The 19,140-nt window shown below is 40.3% G+C and overlaps 1 protein-coding gene across 6 annotated transcripts in view; it reads left to right on the forward strand.

Annotated features, from left to right (window-relative positions):
• Window positions 1-45: 45 nt before the first annotated feature.
• The window catches only part of LOC306642116 (uncharacterized protein), a 238,383-nt gene continuing 219,288 nt past the window's right edge, over window positions 46-19,140 (forward strand). For 2 of the 6 annotated variants that reach the window (XM_079107592.1, XM_079107591.1), the window contains exons 1-2: window positions 129-296; window positions 958-1,083. In XM_079107592.1, coding sequence (XP_078963718.1) covers window positions 186-296; window positions 958-1,083 — 237 coding nt within the window. In that variant the 5' untranslated portion in view covers window positions 129-185. The other 4 variants (XR_013758381.1, XM_079107589.1, XR_013758382.1 and 1 more) reach the window with 4 other exon arrangements.

Raw genomic sequence — 19,140 nt, forward strand, 5'->3', positions numbered from 1 at the left:
GGGCGGGGAGGGAGGGCAGAGAGGAGAGGGCGCGGCGGGCGGTGACCGAGCCTCCGCAGCCGGGGCGGGGCCTGCAGAGAGGCCGCGAGAGCCGCCAGTCACGCGCGCCCCGCCCTCTCATTGGCTACGTCCCTGTCGTTCGCCCAACCTTCTTCTTTTCTCGCCAGTCGCGAGAGGAGGGCGGGATGTCGCCATCTTGGCTTCCGGTTCCCCGCCCGTCCTCTGCCACCGTGGTCTGGGCGGCGGCGCGCCGGCCGGGAGTTGAGTTGCGCGAAAGAAGTGGGACCGCGGCTGCGGTGCGTCTGTCACTTTCATGACTCCGCCGCTTGGGCTGGAGCTCGCTAAATCCAAGGGCCAAAGCCAGACCGCTGCCCTTGGACTTTGAGCTAGTATGCGCCGTTAGGTGCGTGTGGGGCCACGTGGGTGAGGAACAGCGACCCGGGCCGCCTCTTGGGAGCTGCCAGCTTTGGTTGCACGCTGCAGCTTGGCGCCTATTCCTGCCCGCAAGGCAGGGAAGAGCTCAGAAAGTATGCGTTTTCTTTCGTGCCCAGTGCCGTACTTGTGGGTTCTGAGAAATAAATATGGCTGGTTTCCATGCTGGAGAAAATTTGCCCTAAAGTAGCCTCCATCTACAGTGAACGGCACCCTAGCTTGATGTGCAAACAGGTTGTAACCTAACTTTAGAGTATACCCTGGTAACCAAGCAACTGAGCTTTGGCCAGTCCCAGGCTGAAGGCTGCCAAATTGCGCCCTAATTAGGCAAGTGCTGAATTGCACTATTCGAGTAATCTTTGTACATTTCCTGTTTTTCTGGTTATAAATACAGTTCACCACATTTTAGGTGCTGGGGTATTCTGAACCATTTTTGCCCTGATGTGCTACCTAGTTCCATGTATTTGTTGTTTAAATAAACTCTTAAATTTAACTCATCTTAGTTTTTTTGTTTGTTTTTAACAGATTAGCATAGTTAATAGAGTCCAAAGCAGAACTTACAGTGGTTCCCAGGAGCATCAAGCCTCCACGCGAGCTAGTCACCAGCACCCTTTGGGCCTGGTGATCTTTTACAGCATCTGGAGATCCTGGGTAAGTTTCTTTCTTGGATCCCATGCTCCACTCATTTTGTGTTCTCAGCTCTCCAAGTTCATCTGAGCAAACTTTCTGTTTTTCTCCTCCCCACCCCGCACCACTTTCCCGAATTGAATTCAATTAAGAGGCCTGAGTTTTCTTAACAAAATATGAATTGGGTTTCAAGTCAAATTGGATATTGAACACTTAAATGGGTTAGAAAAGCAGTGGTACAAGTTTTAATTTAGAGAGAATTATTTGCAAGTCATATGTGAAAAACAGATTTTTTAAAATCCTGCTAAAACAGGACTCAGTGGCAGAGTACTTACTAAGCATGTGCAAGGTGTTGGGTTCAATTGCTAGCACTGGAAAAAAAAAACAAAACAAAAAAACTGCCAAAACAATAGGACTTTTAAAATTTTTTTTTAGTTGTTGAACGACCTTTATTTTATTTATTTATATGTGGTGCTGAGGATCGGACCCAGTGTGTCACACATGCTAGGCAAGCGCTCTACCACTGAGCCACAACCCCCGCCTAGGATATGTTTTTTAATTCATATGTAGACGTATCTATACCTGATGAATCAGAAATTTCTTCCTGAATTTTTTTTTTTTTTTTTTTTTTTTTTTTTGTAGAAGCAGTTAAGCTTTAAGCAAAAAATTAAGGGCATGATGAAAGAGGTCTATACTTTAATAAGTAAACTAAAACTCTGTCTCTTCTGTCTTTATCTAAATACTCTGATTCCACTAACCCTTTGTCCAATTGCCTTTTTCCTTTGAAGATAAAAAGAGAAAGACAGATGCTAAATAAAGTGAGGCCTTCTGACCAACCAAGGATACCCACTATCACTTTTGCCCCATGTTCTGAGATAGAACTTAGAGCCAGCATAAGAGAATTTCCAAATCTAAAAGAAAATCCTCAAAAAACTTATCCAGAAATTTAGAATTTTCATAGCGGCTTACAATCTGAGACTCCCTGACCTTTACCAACTTGTGCACATGACATTGGGACCTAGTGAAGCTTGAAATGGATGGCAAAAGCAGTTGGAAGGAACCTCCTCAGGATATTAATGACCCTTTCAAAAGTTGTTGAAGGGTGAGACCAAGGAAAGCTAGGAAAATTATTGACTTTTAGATTCAGTCTCTGAGGTTTTTTGCAGAAGATTAATTTGTCCATTATATAATCCTGCAGGCAAAAGAAGGAAGAAACAGTTTCAGATTACAGAGCTCACTTAGAAACACAGTGAAGCATTCTGGACTCAAAATACATCAAAGACTATTTCCTGCCACAACTAAAATGCCAGAAAAACCAGGCAGCCATAAACTCTGTCAGGGGAGGATAGACTCCCACAACTATGACTTTCCAGTTATTTTCCAGCAGTTTCTACAGGGAACAGACACCAAAGGACCTGAAATTGGTCCAGTAGAAGACTTCAAAAGGAAAACAAAGGGCTTTATGGATCTGGTATGGCATGTAGACCCACTGAAATAACTCTTGGGATTATCTTTTTAATCCGTATACTTCATGCTACCTTAACAGCTGCAGGAGTAAGAAGGCGATCTGCCCGCATCATTATGTCTGAGATGCACATCACCACAGTTACTTTCTTCCCCAAGAAACTGCAGAGGGTAGAGCAGAACTAACCCAAACTGAAGTTGTATCAATTTGCAAGTTTGGATATGATGTGTGATTTGGTATTACAGTTGGTTCTTCTGCAAAAATAAGAAGCAATGTCAAACAAGTCCAGAAGAGATTTAACCCATTTGTGACATCAATTGAAGACCAGATCTGTAGGACTCTGCCAGTTTGTTAATTGGTATGTGTCCCATCCTGTTACCAGTTACCAATTGGCTCAACAGTCAATCATGAATTAACCAATTTGTATATGGAATAGTAAACACAAGTTTCACCTAAGAAGTAGTTGATTGAGCATATACAGTGGTCTCCATTTATATCCAAGCAACTACATAAAACACTATCTGACATAAACAATTCACAAATAGTACGGTTTTACTTCATCCTGTTGCTAATGAAATTTCTGCTTTCTTGAAGGCCTCAAAAAATGTCAAAAACAATTGGATTCTGTTTGGAGCAATCCAACATTGTGCAATTCTATAATTATCGCTTCAAAAGGTCCCCAACTGCTATACTGCTACAGACAACTAGCTGAAAAAGCACACTCCATTCTATAATTCTTTTGTTCTTCCTGAGAGGACACTAAGAACAAGTTTAAGAGTCTCTTTACTTGCCATTGCTTCTGATCAGAGGATCACTTACATAAGTGACCAACATGGTTTGGTTCCAAATGATTAAAAAATATTGGTGGAATAATTGTCCTAAAATTGCTAAAATTATTTATAATCAGTTTTTGGTTCTTCAAACCCATATCCTGGGAAGACAACAAAAACTTCTGATGGTACATTTCCCCCACCTGATGGACCCTTTGAACATTACAGATGAATTTGATTCAGTTGACACCCTCAATGTGCGTTTTAGTCAGCTTTTTCACTGCTGTAACTAAAAGGACCTGACCAGAAAAGTAGAGGAGAAAGTTTATTCGAGGGCTCACAGTTCCAGAGGTCTTAGTTCATTGAAGGCTAGCTCCATTTTCCCAGCTTGAGGTGAGGCAGAACGTCATGGTGGAAGAGTGTGACAGAGGGAAGCAGCTCACGTGGTGATCAGAAAGCAGAGGGAGACTCCACTTGCCAGATACAAACTGCCCCACCTCCTCCAGCCATACCATTCCTGACTTCTGCTACCACTCAGTTGATTCCTATCAGGAGATTAATTCACTGATTGGGTTAAGGCTTTCACAAGCCAATCATTTCTTCTCTGAGCCTTCTTGCATTGCCTTACACATGAGCTTTTGGGGGATGCCTCACATCCAGATCATAACAATGAGCATCTAGTATGTTCTTGTAATAGTGTATTTTTCTGTTAGGATGGAAACTTTCCCAAATAAGAAAGCCAATGCTATGACATTATGTAAGAAACAACTAGAAAATGTGTTTCCTTTATAGGACATCCCTGGAGAAATTTCCAGTGACAGAGAAACCCAATCCATTGGACATATTATGAGGCAATTAAATAAGATGAACTGTTTTAGTCATCTTTTCATTGCTGACTAGAACAACTGAGAGGAGGGAAAGTTTATTTTGGTCTCACAGTTTCAAAGATCTCAGTCTATATACAGCTGACTCCATTGCTCTGGGTCCAAGGTGAGGCAGCACATCAGGGGGGAAGGGCCCAGTGGAGGAAAGCAACTTACGTCAAGGCAGGTGTAGGAAGTGACCACAGGGGACATGCACCATTTCAGGATATGCACCCAGAGACCAACCTCTAGCCATGCCCTTCCTGCCTGTAGTTGCTCCCCAGGTAAGTCCATTCAAAGTAGGATGAACTTCAGCTGTAAATCTAATCACTTCACCTCGAATATTCCTGCAGAAACAGGAGCTTTGGGAAGACACCTCATCAAAACCATAATGTGAACACCATAGTATTTTAAAATTGAAATTAGTAAAGTCAACCAACTGTATTGCCTTGGCCAAAGGTGTTACCACTGGCTTTAATGGCAGTCCTACCCACTCCCAACTGACAAATGTAGATTGACATTTTATGAAGATCTATGCCCAATTTGTTAATAACAGCTCAAACATCTACTATCCTGAATTCTAATATAAGTGCTGTAAACCTTAAATGCCAGTGTATTTTCATCCAGAAAAAGAAGCTTTTTGTGACCTACCAAGTGATGGTAACTACACTTCTCAAAATCTACAAACTAGAGACTGCATTTTCTAGAAGTGACATCAGAGAAAGATTGCTCTTGAACCTTATTGGAAGGACCCTACCAGGTTGTCATTCACACTGCAGCATAGTTTCAAGACCTTGAATGTTGGTTCTGCATCTCACAACTCAGAAGGACCCCTCCTGACACCTGGAACTGTACACCTGTTGAAGACTTTAAAATAAAACCAGGGGAATTTTTTTCTGAGAAGCGTGGCATCATAAGATGTGATAGCTTTCCCAAGAGAGCAGAACAAAATTTCTCTGTCACCATGAGGCCTTTCCTCCTGTTTTTCTGCCATTCTAACCCCCTTCCCTTTTTCACACAGGGAATTCCACAGGACAGTAATCTTTGGATGGTTTTAATGTAGCAAAACTGTGTGATCTTGCAAGAAACCAGAGTGATTGTTCTGTGGGTTCGTATATATAAAAAAAAAAAAAAAAAAAAAATCAGAAAACCATTCAGTGCCAGTACCTCTTGATATTCCAAACAAGAAACAGGAAAGGAATAAACTCCAAAAGAACAGAATGGTATTGTATTCCTTGAAGTTTTAACTATCACTACTTCTTTCTTCCCTCTGCCTGTGAGAGGTAGTACTCCAGCCTTTCTGCTCAGTAGCCTGATTGTTAACAGGTATAGAAAAACTGGTTGGAACCTGCATGAAGTATTCACTTACTCTGTTCTGCCTTATCATTAGTTTTGATCTTGTTATTTGGCCTGGCTTACTCTTGCTTTCTAAATAGATTTTCTTAAAATTTTTCAGAGCATCTCCCTTTATCAAATGTCAAAGTGGTCTATAACTGAAATTAGTACCTCTCTCAAAATAGGACAAATTAGTTTCCACTGAGGAGAGGTTCCAGTGGTTCTTGGGGACTCACTTTTGGCAGTAGTGAAGTGCGAGAGGCATGGAATTTAAAACTGACTCATAGGTTGGGAGCAGTTTCAAACTTTACAGCCAATCAGAATTCTCAGAGATTTAGACAGAAACTACTCTGCAACAAATGATTAACATCTGTGTACAATGAAAACACATAATGGAGAATCATGCAGCTCTTGATCTCTTTGCCCAAGCTGGGGATGTATACATGTTACTGAACAAAACTGAATGGTACACTTTATCTTTACCCTGATTTAGTGCTACAGAGAGCTTAATTAGAAAAGTTACTGATACTGCCATTTTTTAGACCTGGCCACCAAACACATTAAGGAAATTTCTCAGGGGAAAGTAATACATTATGTGTTTTGGGGAAGAGCTAGCATCTGCTTTGAAGGCATCTTGATTGGTGAATGTTAAGCTTGGCTGTTAAAAGTTTTCCTCTCCTTTACATTTCCTTTAGTAGCCTCCAGATCACTATGACTAGTGTCAGCAGAGTAGCCACAAAATTGAGTACCTCTTTGGATCAGACACTTTGCAGCATACTATGTGTTATTGTCAGCTTTTGTGTTGCTGTAACCAAAATACCTGACAAGGACTACTTAGACGATGGAAAGTTTATTTGGGGCTCAGGGTTTCAGAGATCTCAGTCCATAGGCAGCTGACTCCATTGCCTCTGGACCCCAAGTGACACAGCATGTCATGAAGGAAGGGCCCAGGAGAGGAAAGCTCAGCTTATGACAGAATCAGGAAGTACAGGGTGGGAGAAGGGGTTGGAGAGAGGGAACAGGCACTCTTCCAGGGCATGCCCTCGGTGACCCACCTCCACCTGCCTGTAGTTACCATCCAGGTCATTCAAACTAGAATGGACTAATTGGGTTGCATCTCTCGTGATCTAATCATCTCACCTCTAAATATTCCTGGATTGACAGGAGCTCTAGAGGGATGCCTCATCCAAACTTTGGTATTCCAACCCAGCCCCCGGAAGCTCTTGTCCATCTCACATGGCAAAATGTCTCATCTCCAAGAGTCCTGTAGTCTTAATTTCAGCAGTGCCCTAAGTCCAAATCCAAAATCTCATCGGACTGTGAGACAAAATAAAAAATAAATTACATATATCTAATACATACTGTTACAGAGTAAACATTTCCATTCCAAAAGGGAGAGATGGGGGCATAGAAAGAAGGGTTGGGACCAAAGCAAAACCAAAATCCATTTGGACAAACAAGTCCTGTAGCTCCATGTATAGCATCTAGGATACTTCTCTGAGAGATCGTTTTTGTTTTTTGTTTTGTTTTGCTGTTGAAGATTAAGGATTGAACCCAGGGGCAATTTACCATTGAGCTACATATCCAGCCCTTTTTTTTTTTTTTTAATTGAGACAAGTTCTCACTAAGTTGCTTAGAGCCTCACTAAGTTGCTTAGGCTGGCCTCAGACTTTCAATTCTCTTGCCTTAGCCTCCTGAGTTGCAGGGATTACTGGCATGTACCACTGTTCCCAGCAGGGTACTATTTTCAAAAGGCCTGGGCAGCTCTAACCCTTGGGTCTTATCAGTTGTAGCATTCATGGCCTCTCTTTTACCCTGGTTCTCTCTGTACCCATCATCTTTCCTCAGCAGACAGCCCAAGTTGCTGGCATCTCTTAATCCCTGGGTTCTCCATTCCAGATTAGCTTCACCTTTACATTTTAACACACTTTTCTCTCAGAGGCAGCCTGCAGATATTCTGACCTGTGACACTGCCTGAATTTCTAGGCCTTCCTTTGAAATTTCAGTGGAAGCCTCCTTAACTTGACACCTTAACTTGAGCATGCTGCATTCCTGCCAAATCAATACCATGTGGATGATGCCAGGGTCTGCTGCCAGCTCACACAATGCCTGGTCTCCCTGGAGTTAGCTGCAGTGGTTTTTGAGTGCCTGCATGACTCAGCATGGTTAAACTACTGCAAGGCCCCCCTGCCAGTGCAAGCAGGGCGCCCCTATGATCTTGTCCTAAAGGAAGTTTCTATACCCTGGAAACTGCAATGGGTGTACTTTTGGAAATTCCCAAGATAGGCATCTTTCCTATTGTCTCTGTGTGAAGTACTTAGCATCTCTTGAGGTGCTATAATCTCTTCAACAAGCACACCTTCCTTAGCCACAGCTTTACATGCATTCTTTTGTCAAAACTGCAAGTTTTTAAAATCTTTTAGCTCTTGGAACTGAGCAGGCACTTTACAGAAGAAATATGAATGCTCAAAACTTTATGAAAAAATGTTCAACATCTCCTGCAGTAAGAGAAATACATATTAAAACTGCACAGAGATACCATCTCCAATCAGAATGGAATTTATCAAGAATACAAGTAACGATATATGTTGGGGAAGATGTTGGGGGGTAAAGTACACTCATACATTGCTGGTGGGACTGCAAATTGGTACAACTACTCTGGGAAGCAGTATAGAGATTCCTCAGAAAACTTGGAATGGAACCACCATTTGACCCAGTTATCCTACTTTTTGGTATATACCCAAAGAACTTAAAATCAGCCTACTATAGAGATGCAGCCACATCAATGTCTGTAGCTGCTCAACTCACAATAGCTAAGCTATAGAACCAACCTAGTTGCCCTTTAGCAGATAAATGGATGAAGGAAATGTAGTATATATACACGATGGATTACTACTCAGTCATAAAAAAGAATAACTTTATGACATTTAGTGGCAAATGGATGGATTCAGTGACTATCATGCTAAGTGAAATAAGCCAATCCCCAAAACCCAAAGTTCAAATGTTCTCTGATATGTGAATGCTAATACACAATAAGGGCGGGGGAGGGAAGAATAGAAATTCATTGGATAAGGGGACTGAAGGGAAGGGAGGTGGATAGGAATAGGAAAGACAGTAGAATGAATCCAACATAACTTTCCTATGTTCATACATGAATACACCACCAGTGAAACCACATCATGTACTACCACACAAGAATGGGATCCTAATAGATAAGTTATACTCCATGTATGTACGATATATCAAAATACACTCAAGTGTCATGTGTATCTAAAAATAACAAAAAGAAAAAAAATTTGCCCTGTTTTCTGTTCTTGAGTCTCAAAGTAAACCTGGCTAAAAGCTGCCAACAATATCCATGCCAAATGAATGATGTACTGCCTTGAAATTTCCTCCCCAAGATTAGTCCATCATCTTTAAATTAAGCCTCACACAGTCTCAGGACATAGACAAAATGTAGCCAAGGTCTTTGCCAGAATATAACACAAGTGCCTTTTAGTCCAATTCCCAAGAGTACTCATTTCTCTCTGAAATCTCATGAGCATGGTCTTTATTCTTTTTTTTTTAATATTTTTTTAGATGTCGATAGACCTTTATTCTATTCATTTACATGTGGTGCTGAGAATCGAACCCAGTGCCTCACACATGCCAGGCAAACACTCTACCACTGAGCCACAACCCCAGCCCCGCATGGTCTTCATTCTTACCAGTATTCTGGTCTGAGCTCCTACCAGAATTGCCTGTTAAGCTCTGCTTACAACATTCTAAAACTTACAGCTAGCATTTCTTAACTTTTCACAATTTCTCTTACCAGTTCCAAAGGCTTCCAAACCACATGTTCAAGTTAGTCAAAGCAACAACCCCATCCTTGGTACCAGTTTCTGTTTTAGTTAGTCAGCTTTCGTGTCAGTCTTACCAAATTCTTGACAAGAATGACTTAGAGGAGGGAGATTTTATTCGGGGCTTATGGTTTCAGAGGTCTCGATCCATAGATGACCAACTCCATGGCTATTTCCAAGGTGAGGGAGTGCCTCATGGAGGAAGGGCTCAGCTCATAGTAGGGTCAGGAAGCAGTGGGGTGTGGGAAGGGGTCACAGGGAACGTGCAGCTTTCTGGTGCATGCCCCGAGTGACCCACCCCCTCCAGCCATACCCCACCCTCCTACAGTTACCACTAGTCTGTCCATTCAAACTAGGATGGACTAATTATGTTACAGCTCTCGAAATCTAATCATCTCATCTCCCAATATTCCTTGCAGAAACACAGGAGCATTGGAGAAACACCTCATACAAACCATAACAGTCAGTTTCTCAATTTCCACCATAGTTCAAACACTCTGATCAGTGGGACACAGACACTTGAATTTTGAATTGTTTGCTTTTGATCAATTGATTAATGGAAGCCTCCTATTGCGGTTTCTTGGCACTATATCATGCTCACTCAAAAGTGTTAAATGTCCCTACATAGCTATCATTTTTACACTGATATCATTAGAGTTAGAAAAATAACATAAGACATATGAATCATCTACTATTGTAAAGTTGTGGACACAATACTGAAATCAAGCAGATTCATTATGACGGTTGCAGAAGCTGGTGTATGGCCCAGGCCCATCATTTCTGTGAATCTCTCAAAGATAAGAGGGTGCCCACAGGGAGCTGGGGAGAATTGTAAATTGAAATAAATTTAACCTAAACCTAACTTTCTACTTGAGAATAAGATGTGACCCAAAGTGGCCTCCATATTTAATGGCCTACTATCTCCCTTAATAAACCTTTAACCTAAGAATGGGTAGCTGCAACTTTTAACTTAAGAATATACCCTAAGAGCTGGGGTTGTGGCTCAGTGGTTCAGCACTTGCCTAGCATGTGTGAGGTACTGGGTTTGATTCTTATCACCACATATAAATAAATGAATAAAAGTTCATCAACATCTAAAAAATAAAAATAAAAAAAAAGAATATACCCTATTAATCAAGGAACTGAGCTTCAGCCAATCTCAGGCTGAAGGCTGCCAAGTTATATGCTCAAATAAGGCAAACAACAAACTGAACCAACCAGGTAATCTTTGTGCATCATTTCCTGGTTTTCTGGCTGTAGATACAGCTCACTACCTTATAGAACTGTATATGATATGGAGTACTACCCTATTTCTTGCTCAAATAAACTTTGTTAAAGTTGACTCAGTTTTATCTTTAACAGTGATGCCCAAATGAGTAACTTAGGAAGGTTGGGAAGAGCAGGGGGAGCCTCTTTTTAAAAGTTTAAACAGGAACTGAAGAAATAGCTCGTTTTGGAGAGTGCTTGCCTAGCATGCACAAGGGCCGTAGTTTGAATCCCCGGCACCTCAGAGGAAAAACAAAACTCTAAAAGCTTAAATAAACTGGAAGATCAGATTTGACTTGGAAGCAGATATTCACCTACTGAGAGCTATAATTTAAATCAGCTATAAAAATGCCACCTGACCAGGACACAAAAGGTTTAAGTCATGAGCACAGAAGAAATGCTTCCCCTATTCACCTCCCTCATCTCTCCTACCCACACCTGCTTTTCAAGAATTATTATTGAAATCTCCAGCGCTGGTGAGGATACAGGTATGAACAGATATTTTCAACTCAGAGGCAGACTCTGAAGAGGCCTTCTGGACAGCGATTTTCCTACAGGTGTTAACAGTTGGAAACACCAGTGTTTTCAGAAAGTGATAGATCTGCATACCCAGCAGCCATAAAGATTTGGTATTTCCTTCAAGATTTACTCTCAAATATAGCTGGATAAGAGCTATTTAAAGCAAATCTTGGTAGAACTTCTTTCCTCACACTTTAATTCAGATTGAGGAAAGAATATAACCATTTTTTATATTCTTCAGCCCATAGGAGGATGTTATTTCGACCAATGGACCTTTTGAGGGATGAGAAAGGAGAAAGTCACTTAAATTTACATACAACCTTAAGTGGATTTGTGTGTATTTGTGACCAAACAAAATTTCCTAAGGCAAATGCCAAGTTCAAAACCTACAAGACAACTGAATCTGGTTATATGACAGTTGGTGTAACAATTTTTTGTTGACTAAATAGATGATTCCTTAAGAAGGTACTGCTGAGTTCAAGTTATCAGGAGTCATGATACCTAGATTCTGTGGAACAAGGAGGTTGAACCCAGGGCCTCCTGCATGCTGGACAAGTGCTCTAACACTAAGCTACGCCCCCCAACCACTTTTATTTTGAAACAGGGTTACACCAAGTTGCTGAGGCTGGCCTCTCACAATCCTCCTTCCTTAGGCCTTGAAGTAGCTGAGATTACAGGCATGTGCCAACACGCCCAATGTTAAGCTACATTTTTGAACTTGCATGAAATATCCATTTTTAAAAATGACCGATGACACTAAAGAGCCTTCTTCACATTTTGCCATCATCCTCTGAATGTTGAAAAGGCTTTTAAACATATCAGCTAAATTATGGTACCTTGCTTAATTGAAGGTTATTTCATGAATATTCAGCTATAGTAACTGAGAAACCTAAAGGCACCAAGATGAGGGAACTGGATTTAGGGCAAATAAGGATGCCTTACACTAAAGTTTAGTTTTGTTGGCAGTACAGGTCCTATGGCCCTGCCGAAGGGCAAAAAATAAAATACGTCGACTGATTTTTGACTGAGGCCATAAAAAATTCTGTACCCCTCCTTGTATCTTCCATTCCTACCTATTCCAGTTGCCAAGGAACTTGTTAGACAACAAACTATTTATGGTGAAGTGGCGTGAAAGTCACTAATTGGTTCAGTGGATTGCAAGACCACAGATGTTCTTAGTTCCTGCTAGAGTGAAACCTCAGGGTTAGGGGAAGTAGGTTGGTTGGCAGAGAAAAGTAGAAAACACCATCAATCTCAAAAAATATTTCAAATATTTACACAAAGCAGGAGTACATGGCAGTCTTATCTGTATTTGGGCACTTGAGAATAATCGCTGATCTGTTTCTCCTAAGCCTTCATCTGTGCCTTACAAAGGAAGAGACTGAGTCTGAGGAAAGAGAAAATTAGAGTGACCCTTTGTCCAGGACACTCTCCTTCCTCCTGGACCAATATAACAGTTTCTCATCAGTTTTTCCCACCTCTCTTCTTACCCAATTAGTTCTTTATCAGTTCACTTTCTTCTTAAAACATGAATCAGATTATGCCACATTTCTTCAAGTCCTTTATTTTTTTATTTTATTTTATTTTTTTATTTTTTTTATTGTAAACAAATGGGATACATGTTGTTTCTCTGTTTGTACATGGCGTACAGGCATACCATTTGTGTGATCATAAATTTACATAGAGTAATGTTGTTTGATTCATTCTGTTATTTTTTCCTTCCCCCACCCCTCCCACCCCTGAAGTCCTTTTTTTTAATTAAAATATTTTTTTATTTTTACAACACATTTTGATTCATTGTACAACTTTTCATTTCCGTGGTTGTACACAATGTATATTCACGCCATTCATGTAATCATACATATATATAAGGTAATACTGCCTGTTTCATTCTACTGTTTTTCCATCCCCACCCACTCCCACCCCTTTTTCCTCTACACCATCCAAAGTTCCTTCATTCTTCTCTTCCCCCCACCACCCCCCATAGTTATACATTGTCATGCACTCATCCGAGAAAACATTCGGCCTTTGGCTCTTTGGGCTTGGCCTATTTCACTTAGCATGATATTTTCCAGCTTCATCCATTTACCAGCAAATGCCATAATTTTATTCTTCATTTTGGCTGAGTAATATTCTATTGTGTATATATATACCATGGTTTCTTTATCCATTCGTCAATTGAAGGGCATCTAGGTTGGTTCCACAATCTAGCTATTGTGAATTGAGCTGCTATAAACATTGATGTGGCTGCATCACTGTAGTATGCTGATTTTAAGTCCTTTGGGTATACATTTTGAATAAAATGCAAATTCCTCAATATGGCCTGCACAGGACTGTTTAGTCTGCATCTCTCTCCAACTTTGTATCGTATGCTTTCGCTTCTTGATCATTCATCTATAAGCACACAAGTCTTTCAGTTCCTTGGGTGGTTAAAAATTTTCTGACCAAACTTTTAACAGTCCCATGGCCTTTGTACTCTAGTTGGTCCCATGGCTACCAACCTTCACTTCCCCCTGCTCCTCTTCACACAGCTAGCTCTTTCCACTTCCCCTCAACCACTCTGTTAGTATCCTGCTTATTTCTCTCAAATTTTCAAATTGCTAGTTATTTTCTTCACTTGTCCTTTGCCTGCCAGTTAGAATGTAAAACACCATAAAGGCAGAGATATCATCTGTCTCTCCACATTTATGTCTCTAAATCCCAGAAATTGCTGAGCATCTGGTAGATGATGTGTAGATACCTGATGAATGAATTAGAGACCTAGAAGTTGAGCCCTACATCAACAGGGGCTAAATGTGAAGGAATTAATACCAGTTCTCTTGATACTTTTGAGAAGTACAGCTTTTCTTCTAAAAGAAGATACAGTACTATTTTAAGAGGTTTTAGAGAGAGGAATTTATAAAATACAAATCTGTTTAAAACCTAGATCACTAATGCCATTAAGAAAACTCACATTGTACTAGAAAAAAATTTAATAAAGTTTCAAAATGTGTATTTCCTACTATGATGAATCATTTGTCCAGACCCATCCTCCCCAAAAATATTCATCTGCTTCTGGCCTCCGTTTCAGCAGTAACTGATTAATTTCAATCTCTGCCAAAACCAGAATTCTAGATTGCCATCCTTGATACTGCCTTCTCTCATGTCTATTCTGGTTTTCCATTGCTATATAATAAAACACCCCAAAATTTAGAGGCTTAAAAAAGAATGGTGGCTTAAGATACAGTATATTATCATCTCATGGATCTGTGGGTTAGAGTGGTCAGCTAGGTGGGAATTGCTTGGACCTATCATGCAGCTTTAGTTTGGGGATATCCTTCTTTGAAGGCTCCACTGGATTTGACATTCAAGATGGCACCCTCACATGGCTGATCATTGACACTTTCTGTCAGTTAGGAATTAGCTGGGTCTAGAGCAACTATCTATGTATGGCCTTTCCATCTGGCTTGCACTTCTCAAAATATGATGATTGTGTTTCAAGAGTACACATTCCAAGAAATAAAAAATGGAAGATGCCCGTATCTTAAGTAAGGCCTGGGTCCAGAAACTGGCACTTCTGCCATATGTGTCAGTGCATTTACAGAGCACACTCAAATTCAGGAGAAGCTGTAGGACAGAGCTCTCACAGAAAGAATATCAATGAATTTGTAGTCTTCTTAACTATGTCACAGGTACCCCATTAAGGTCTAGCCATTCCACCTCATAAAAATCTTTCCAGTCCCTTCTTTGCTCCTTCATTGTCATTATTCCAGTATAAACCACTAACTTCTTGCCTAGACTGTGGCAACAGCTTCCTAATTGGATACCTGGCTTTCATTCAGTTCAGACTCAAACCCGTTATAGCCCAAGGGATCTTTATTAAAATCAAAATTGACCATATTGGCTATGTCTTTAAAGTCTTCTATGGGTCTCCATCACTCTTAGACAAGTCCAAATGCCTGACCATTTGCTGATGTGAGCTTAAATGATCTATTGAACCAAATCCCTCATCACAACTCTCTTCACCTCTTATCGTGTTTTCTGATTTCAGTTGCTGTATTAGTATCTACTTGAGAAAAAGCTACTCTAGGTATTTTAAGCAGAGTCAATATAATATAAAGAATTAATTTCAGAACTGTTAAAAAGAACTGGAGGGGCAAATACAATAAGGTTACCCAGAGATTCAGAACTGCATGAAACTAAGCTGGAGCAAGAGTAAAAATGATGTTACCCACACTTGACAATGGTCTCACCCATTGACTATTGTGCTGCTGAGGTTAATGGAATTCACAGACATACACCACCTTATTACTACCACTGGCACTGAAGCTGTTAAAATGACCACTGCCACAGCTGCCAGTGGAACCCAGGAGTCCCTGCTTACTAGCTGCTGCAGTCCCCACAAGTGGAGATGCTACCAAAGTGGGGGAATATGGCTTCTCCCTTCCTCCCTTCCACAGTCTTCCACAAATGCTTTCCATTAGCAGAATCTAGCCATAAGATGGATTTGGTAAATGTGACTTGCTGGTTTTCAGTCTGCTGCAATGCAGAGTAAAGCAGGAATAGAACTGAGAGCCAACAGACAAGCTACTGGCACAACTGCAGCAAACAGTTTTGCGATCCAGGAAGTTACCATGCTATTTCCCCTTCTGGACATGCTTTTCCCTCTGCCTGATCATCCTATTTGGACTTGCTTCTCCTACTTGCTTGAAGGCTCAGTATTAATGTCACACCCTGAAGGGATCTTTCCTTAATTTCCCTATCTGAATGAAATCCTCCTATTCTAGTTTCCCATAATACCTTCCATTATCCTTCTCTTAGCACTTGTCACCCTAGGTTGTAATCGTTTACTGCTCTGTACTCTTTCTACATTGTGTACCTCTCAAGGGTATAGTATTCACATTTCCCCCTCACTGTCTAGTTCATAGTAGACACTAAATAAGTACTTACCACAGGAGTTCCTAACCTGGGAATAATTGTGTTGCTACTAAATGGTCTATGAACTCGCAGAACTGTATGCAAAATATAGTGTACATATACATTTTACAGAGAGAAGATCCACTATCTTAAAGGGTCAAGGACCCCTAAATGATTAAGAAACCATATGTATGGACAAAGAATATGTCCACAATATTCCTGAGACTTAAAGAAAAAGATAGTTTCCAGGAAGAAACTAAATATCAAAAAGACCATTTCCAGTGACTTGTAAATATCACAATTTTTATTGAATTCCTGTATATAGGAAAATGAAATCAGCACCCAGACTTGTAATATAATTGCAAATAGAAAATAATATGCATAGTAGAAATCATTTGCAAGTGTGTTATTAGTAGCAGCTCTACAGGGTGCTTTGTACATAGGGACCAGGTGGCAATGGGTGGGGCTTGTGCATAGTGGCAGAGCTGGTCAACCAGGTGTCTGGATTCCCAGAAAGGCTGATAAGCACAGTGCAAGCATGTCCTACACCCATTCGTCCTTTGAAAAATTTCAACTTGCTCTAGCTCCTACGTGTAGAGAAGATATAGGGAAAATAGCATGTGTATCATGGAAAAGTAATGCAATAGACTGTGTTATTTTTTGTATCATCCTAAAGACAAGAATGATCCCAATGTAGCCTAATGTGCCTTAGATCTCTTAAAATCACTTGAACATTTCTTATATTAATTAAAATTATTTTTGTTACAAGTAATGAGAACTACATTTTACATATAAAAGAGAGTTTATTAGAAGGATAAAGGGACAAAAATGTAATCAGGTCCTGGAAGAAATTAGAAAATTCTGTCTCTAAGCTCAGCCTCTCTCTGTGGAACTTCTTAGTTATTTTCTCTCTCTGTGATGACTTTGTTTCTCTTGCACGAGGAGAGTAAATGAAGGCTAGGGGCTTCCATCTGCTGAGTTTACATTATCTCTGTTCAGTTCTTAGACCTAGAACAGTTTCTTAACCTCACAAAACTGACATATTAGGCCAGATGGTTCTTTTTTGTGGGGGCTACCCTGCACAGCACCACCCACCCTACCCACCCCACAAAACTGTGGAAATCAAAATGTCTCTAGGTATTGCTAGTATCCCTGCTGGGGAAAAATCACCTTGATTGAAAACCAATGAACTAGATTATCTAGGCTTTTAAAATTCAATATCAAAATTCCAGAAGGAAGAGTCCAGTTGGCTGTCCCGTCTTGGACCCTGTGTCCAACTTGATCCAGTTAACAGAGCCAGGGCATAGATCATGTGGCAAAAATATGGCTACCAGGAATCCCCTCCTGTGGAGGGTCAGGCAGCTCCTAGGAAAGGTGTAGCCACACATTTCATAGAAACAACTGCAGTTCCTTGATCCTCACATGAAGTTTTCCAGCCTAACACTACACACCTGGACACTTGGGTGATTTAGGGGAAATGTTTACAGAGATATAGTTAGAGAATCTATATATGCCTTTAAAACAATTTTTAACCCAAAATTTTCTACTTTAAAGTAAAGGGCTTTAAAGGTATAAAAAATGATTGGGGGTGAAGGATGTTGCTGGGGATTGAATTCAGAGCCTTGCTTTATGGTAGGCAAGTGCTCACCCACTCACCCCCACCCTTAAAATATATTATTTTTAAGTTTATTTCTTTCAGATGTATGTGTTATATCTGTTCTGAACCAGGTGTTGGGCTAGGTCTTGGTAAGCTAGGAAGATTGGGTCCTGCCCTCACAGAGGTAACATTTCAGTTCCAGATTGAGTTAAGGATTAAAGTAGAATATCTACCATATGTTCTACTTTGGATTATGGTCGTTTTTCTTTTATAAGCTAATTACTTTTTTATTTAAAAGTTTTTAAATCAATTCACTTTTTTATACCACTGTGGTATCTGCTTGTTAGAACTGAATGTTTGTCCTGGTATTCTTATCAGCAATTCATGAACAAATAGTCCTGTTTTACTGGAATAGTCACAATTTTGAACACTGAAGTTTTCTTGCCCCCGGCTCAGTCTTGACTCCTACTAGAAATAAATAACAAAGTATTAGAAAATATTTTTTTGTCTTTTCCCAGATAACAGAAAAATAAGTTATACTAGCCAGAAAATAAGGATTCATGCTGCAGTGAAGGTTATGTAGATAACCTTGTTAAGTTGAAAATAAGCTAAGTTTACAGAAATCGATCTCTCCCTATCTCCCAGAACAGTGTGTTGCTCTTCCAGTCCTGCTTAATCCACATCAGGATCTCTAGCATATTCTGTGAGACAATAAAGCCTCAAGATGCTTTTCAAGGGAAGTGTTCCAAAATCATACAAGTTTGAGAAATGCTGCACATTATACCCTTCTGGGGGCAGTGGGAGTGCCAATTGACATGTTAAGGGCTCTGAAAGTTTTCATAACTGTTTTGGAAAGAAAATGGTAGTATTTCATTAGTTTAGTTTATGTGAATCTTATGTCCCAGCATTCTATTCCTGGGTATATATCCAAAAGAAAATTTCCTGGTATATAAAACATATTAAAATATTGGGATGGTAATATGTGGTAGCAAAGAGTTACCTACTTGTCCTTCTAAGAGAAAGAAGATGTAAAGTGTGATGCATGATGACACTTCTTGCAACTATCAGAAGGACTAAGTAAACTACAATGTAGCAATGTAGAGAAAGGTGAAAAATGGTGAGTGAGACAAATGAGAATCAGAATGAGATTCATATCATAATATGGTCATTGTAGAAACACATACATGCTGTACATTGTTCAAAATATACTTACATTTAAATACAGAGTAAAACTGAATCATGATGGTGATTAAATGCGAACAGGTGCATGTGAGAGAGGAGACAGAGGTAGGAGAACAATGACAAGATCCACCTTAACATGACATCTCACAGACTGAATGCATGCCTTTTTCTTTTCCTTTTTCTCTCCCCCCCCCCCCTTTTTGGTACTGGGGATTGAACCTAGGGGCACTTTACCACTGAGATACATCCCCAGCCCTTTTATGTTTTGTTCCCTGACAGTGTCTCGCTAAGTTGCTGAGGCTGGCCTCAAATTTGCCATCCTCCTGCCTCAGCCTCACAAGTCACTGGG

Source organism: Sciurus vulgaris (assembly GCF_902686455.1).
Source record: "Sciurus vulgaris genome assembly, chromosome: 12".
NCBI lineage: Eukaryota > Metazoa > Chordata > Mammalia > Rodentia > Sciuridae > Sciurus > Sciurus vulgaris.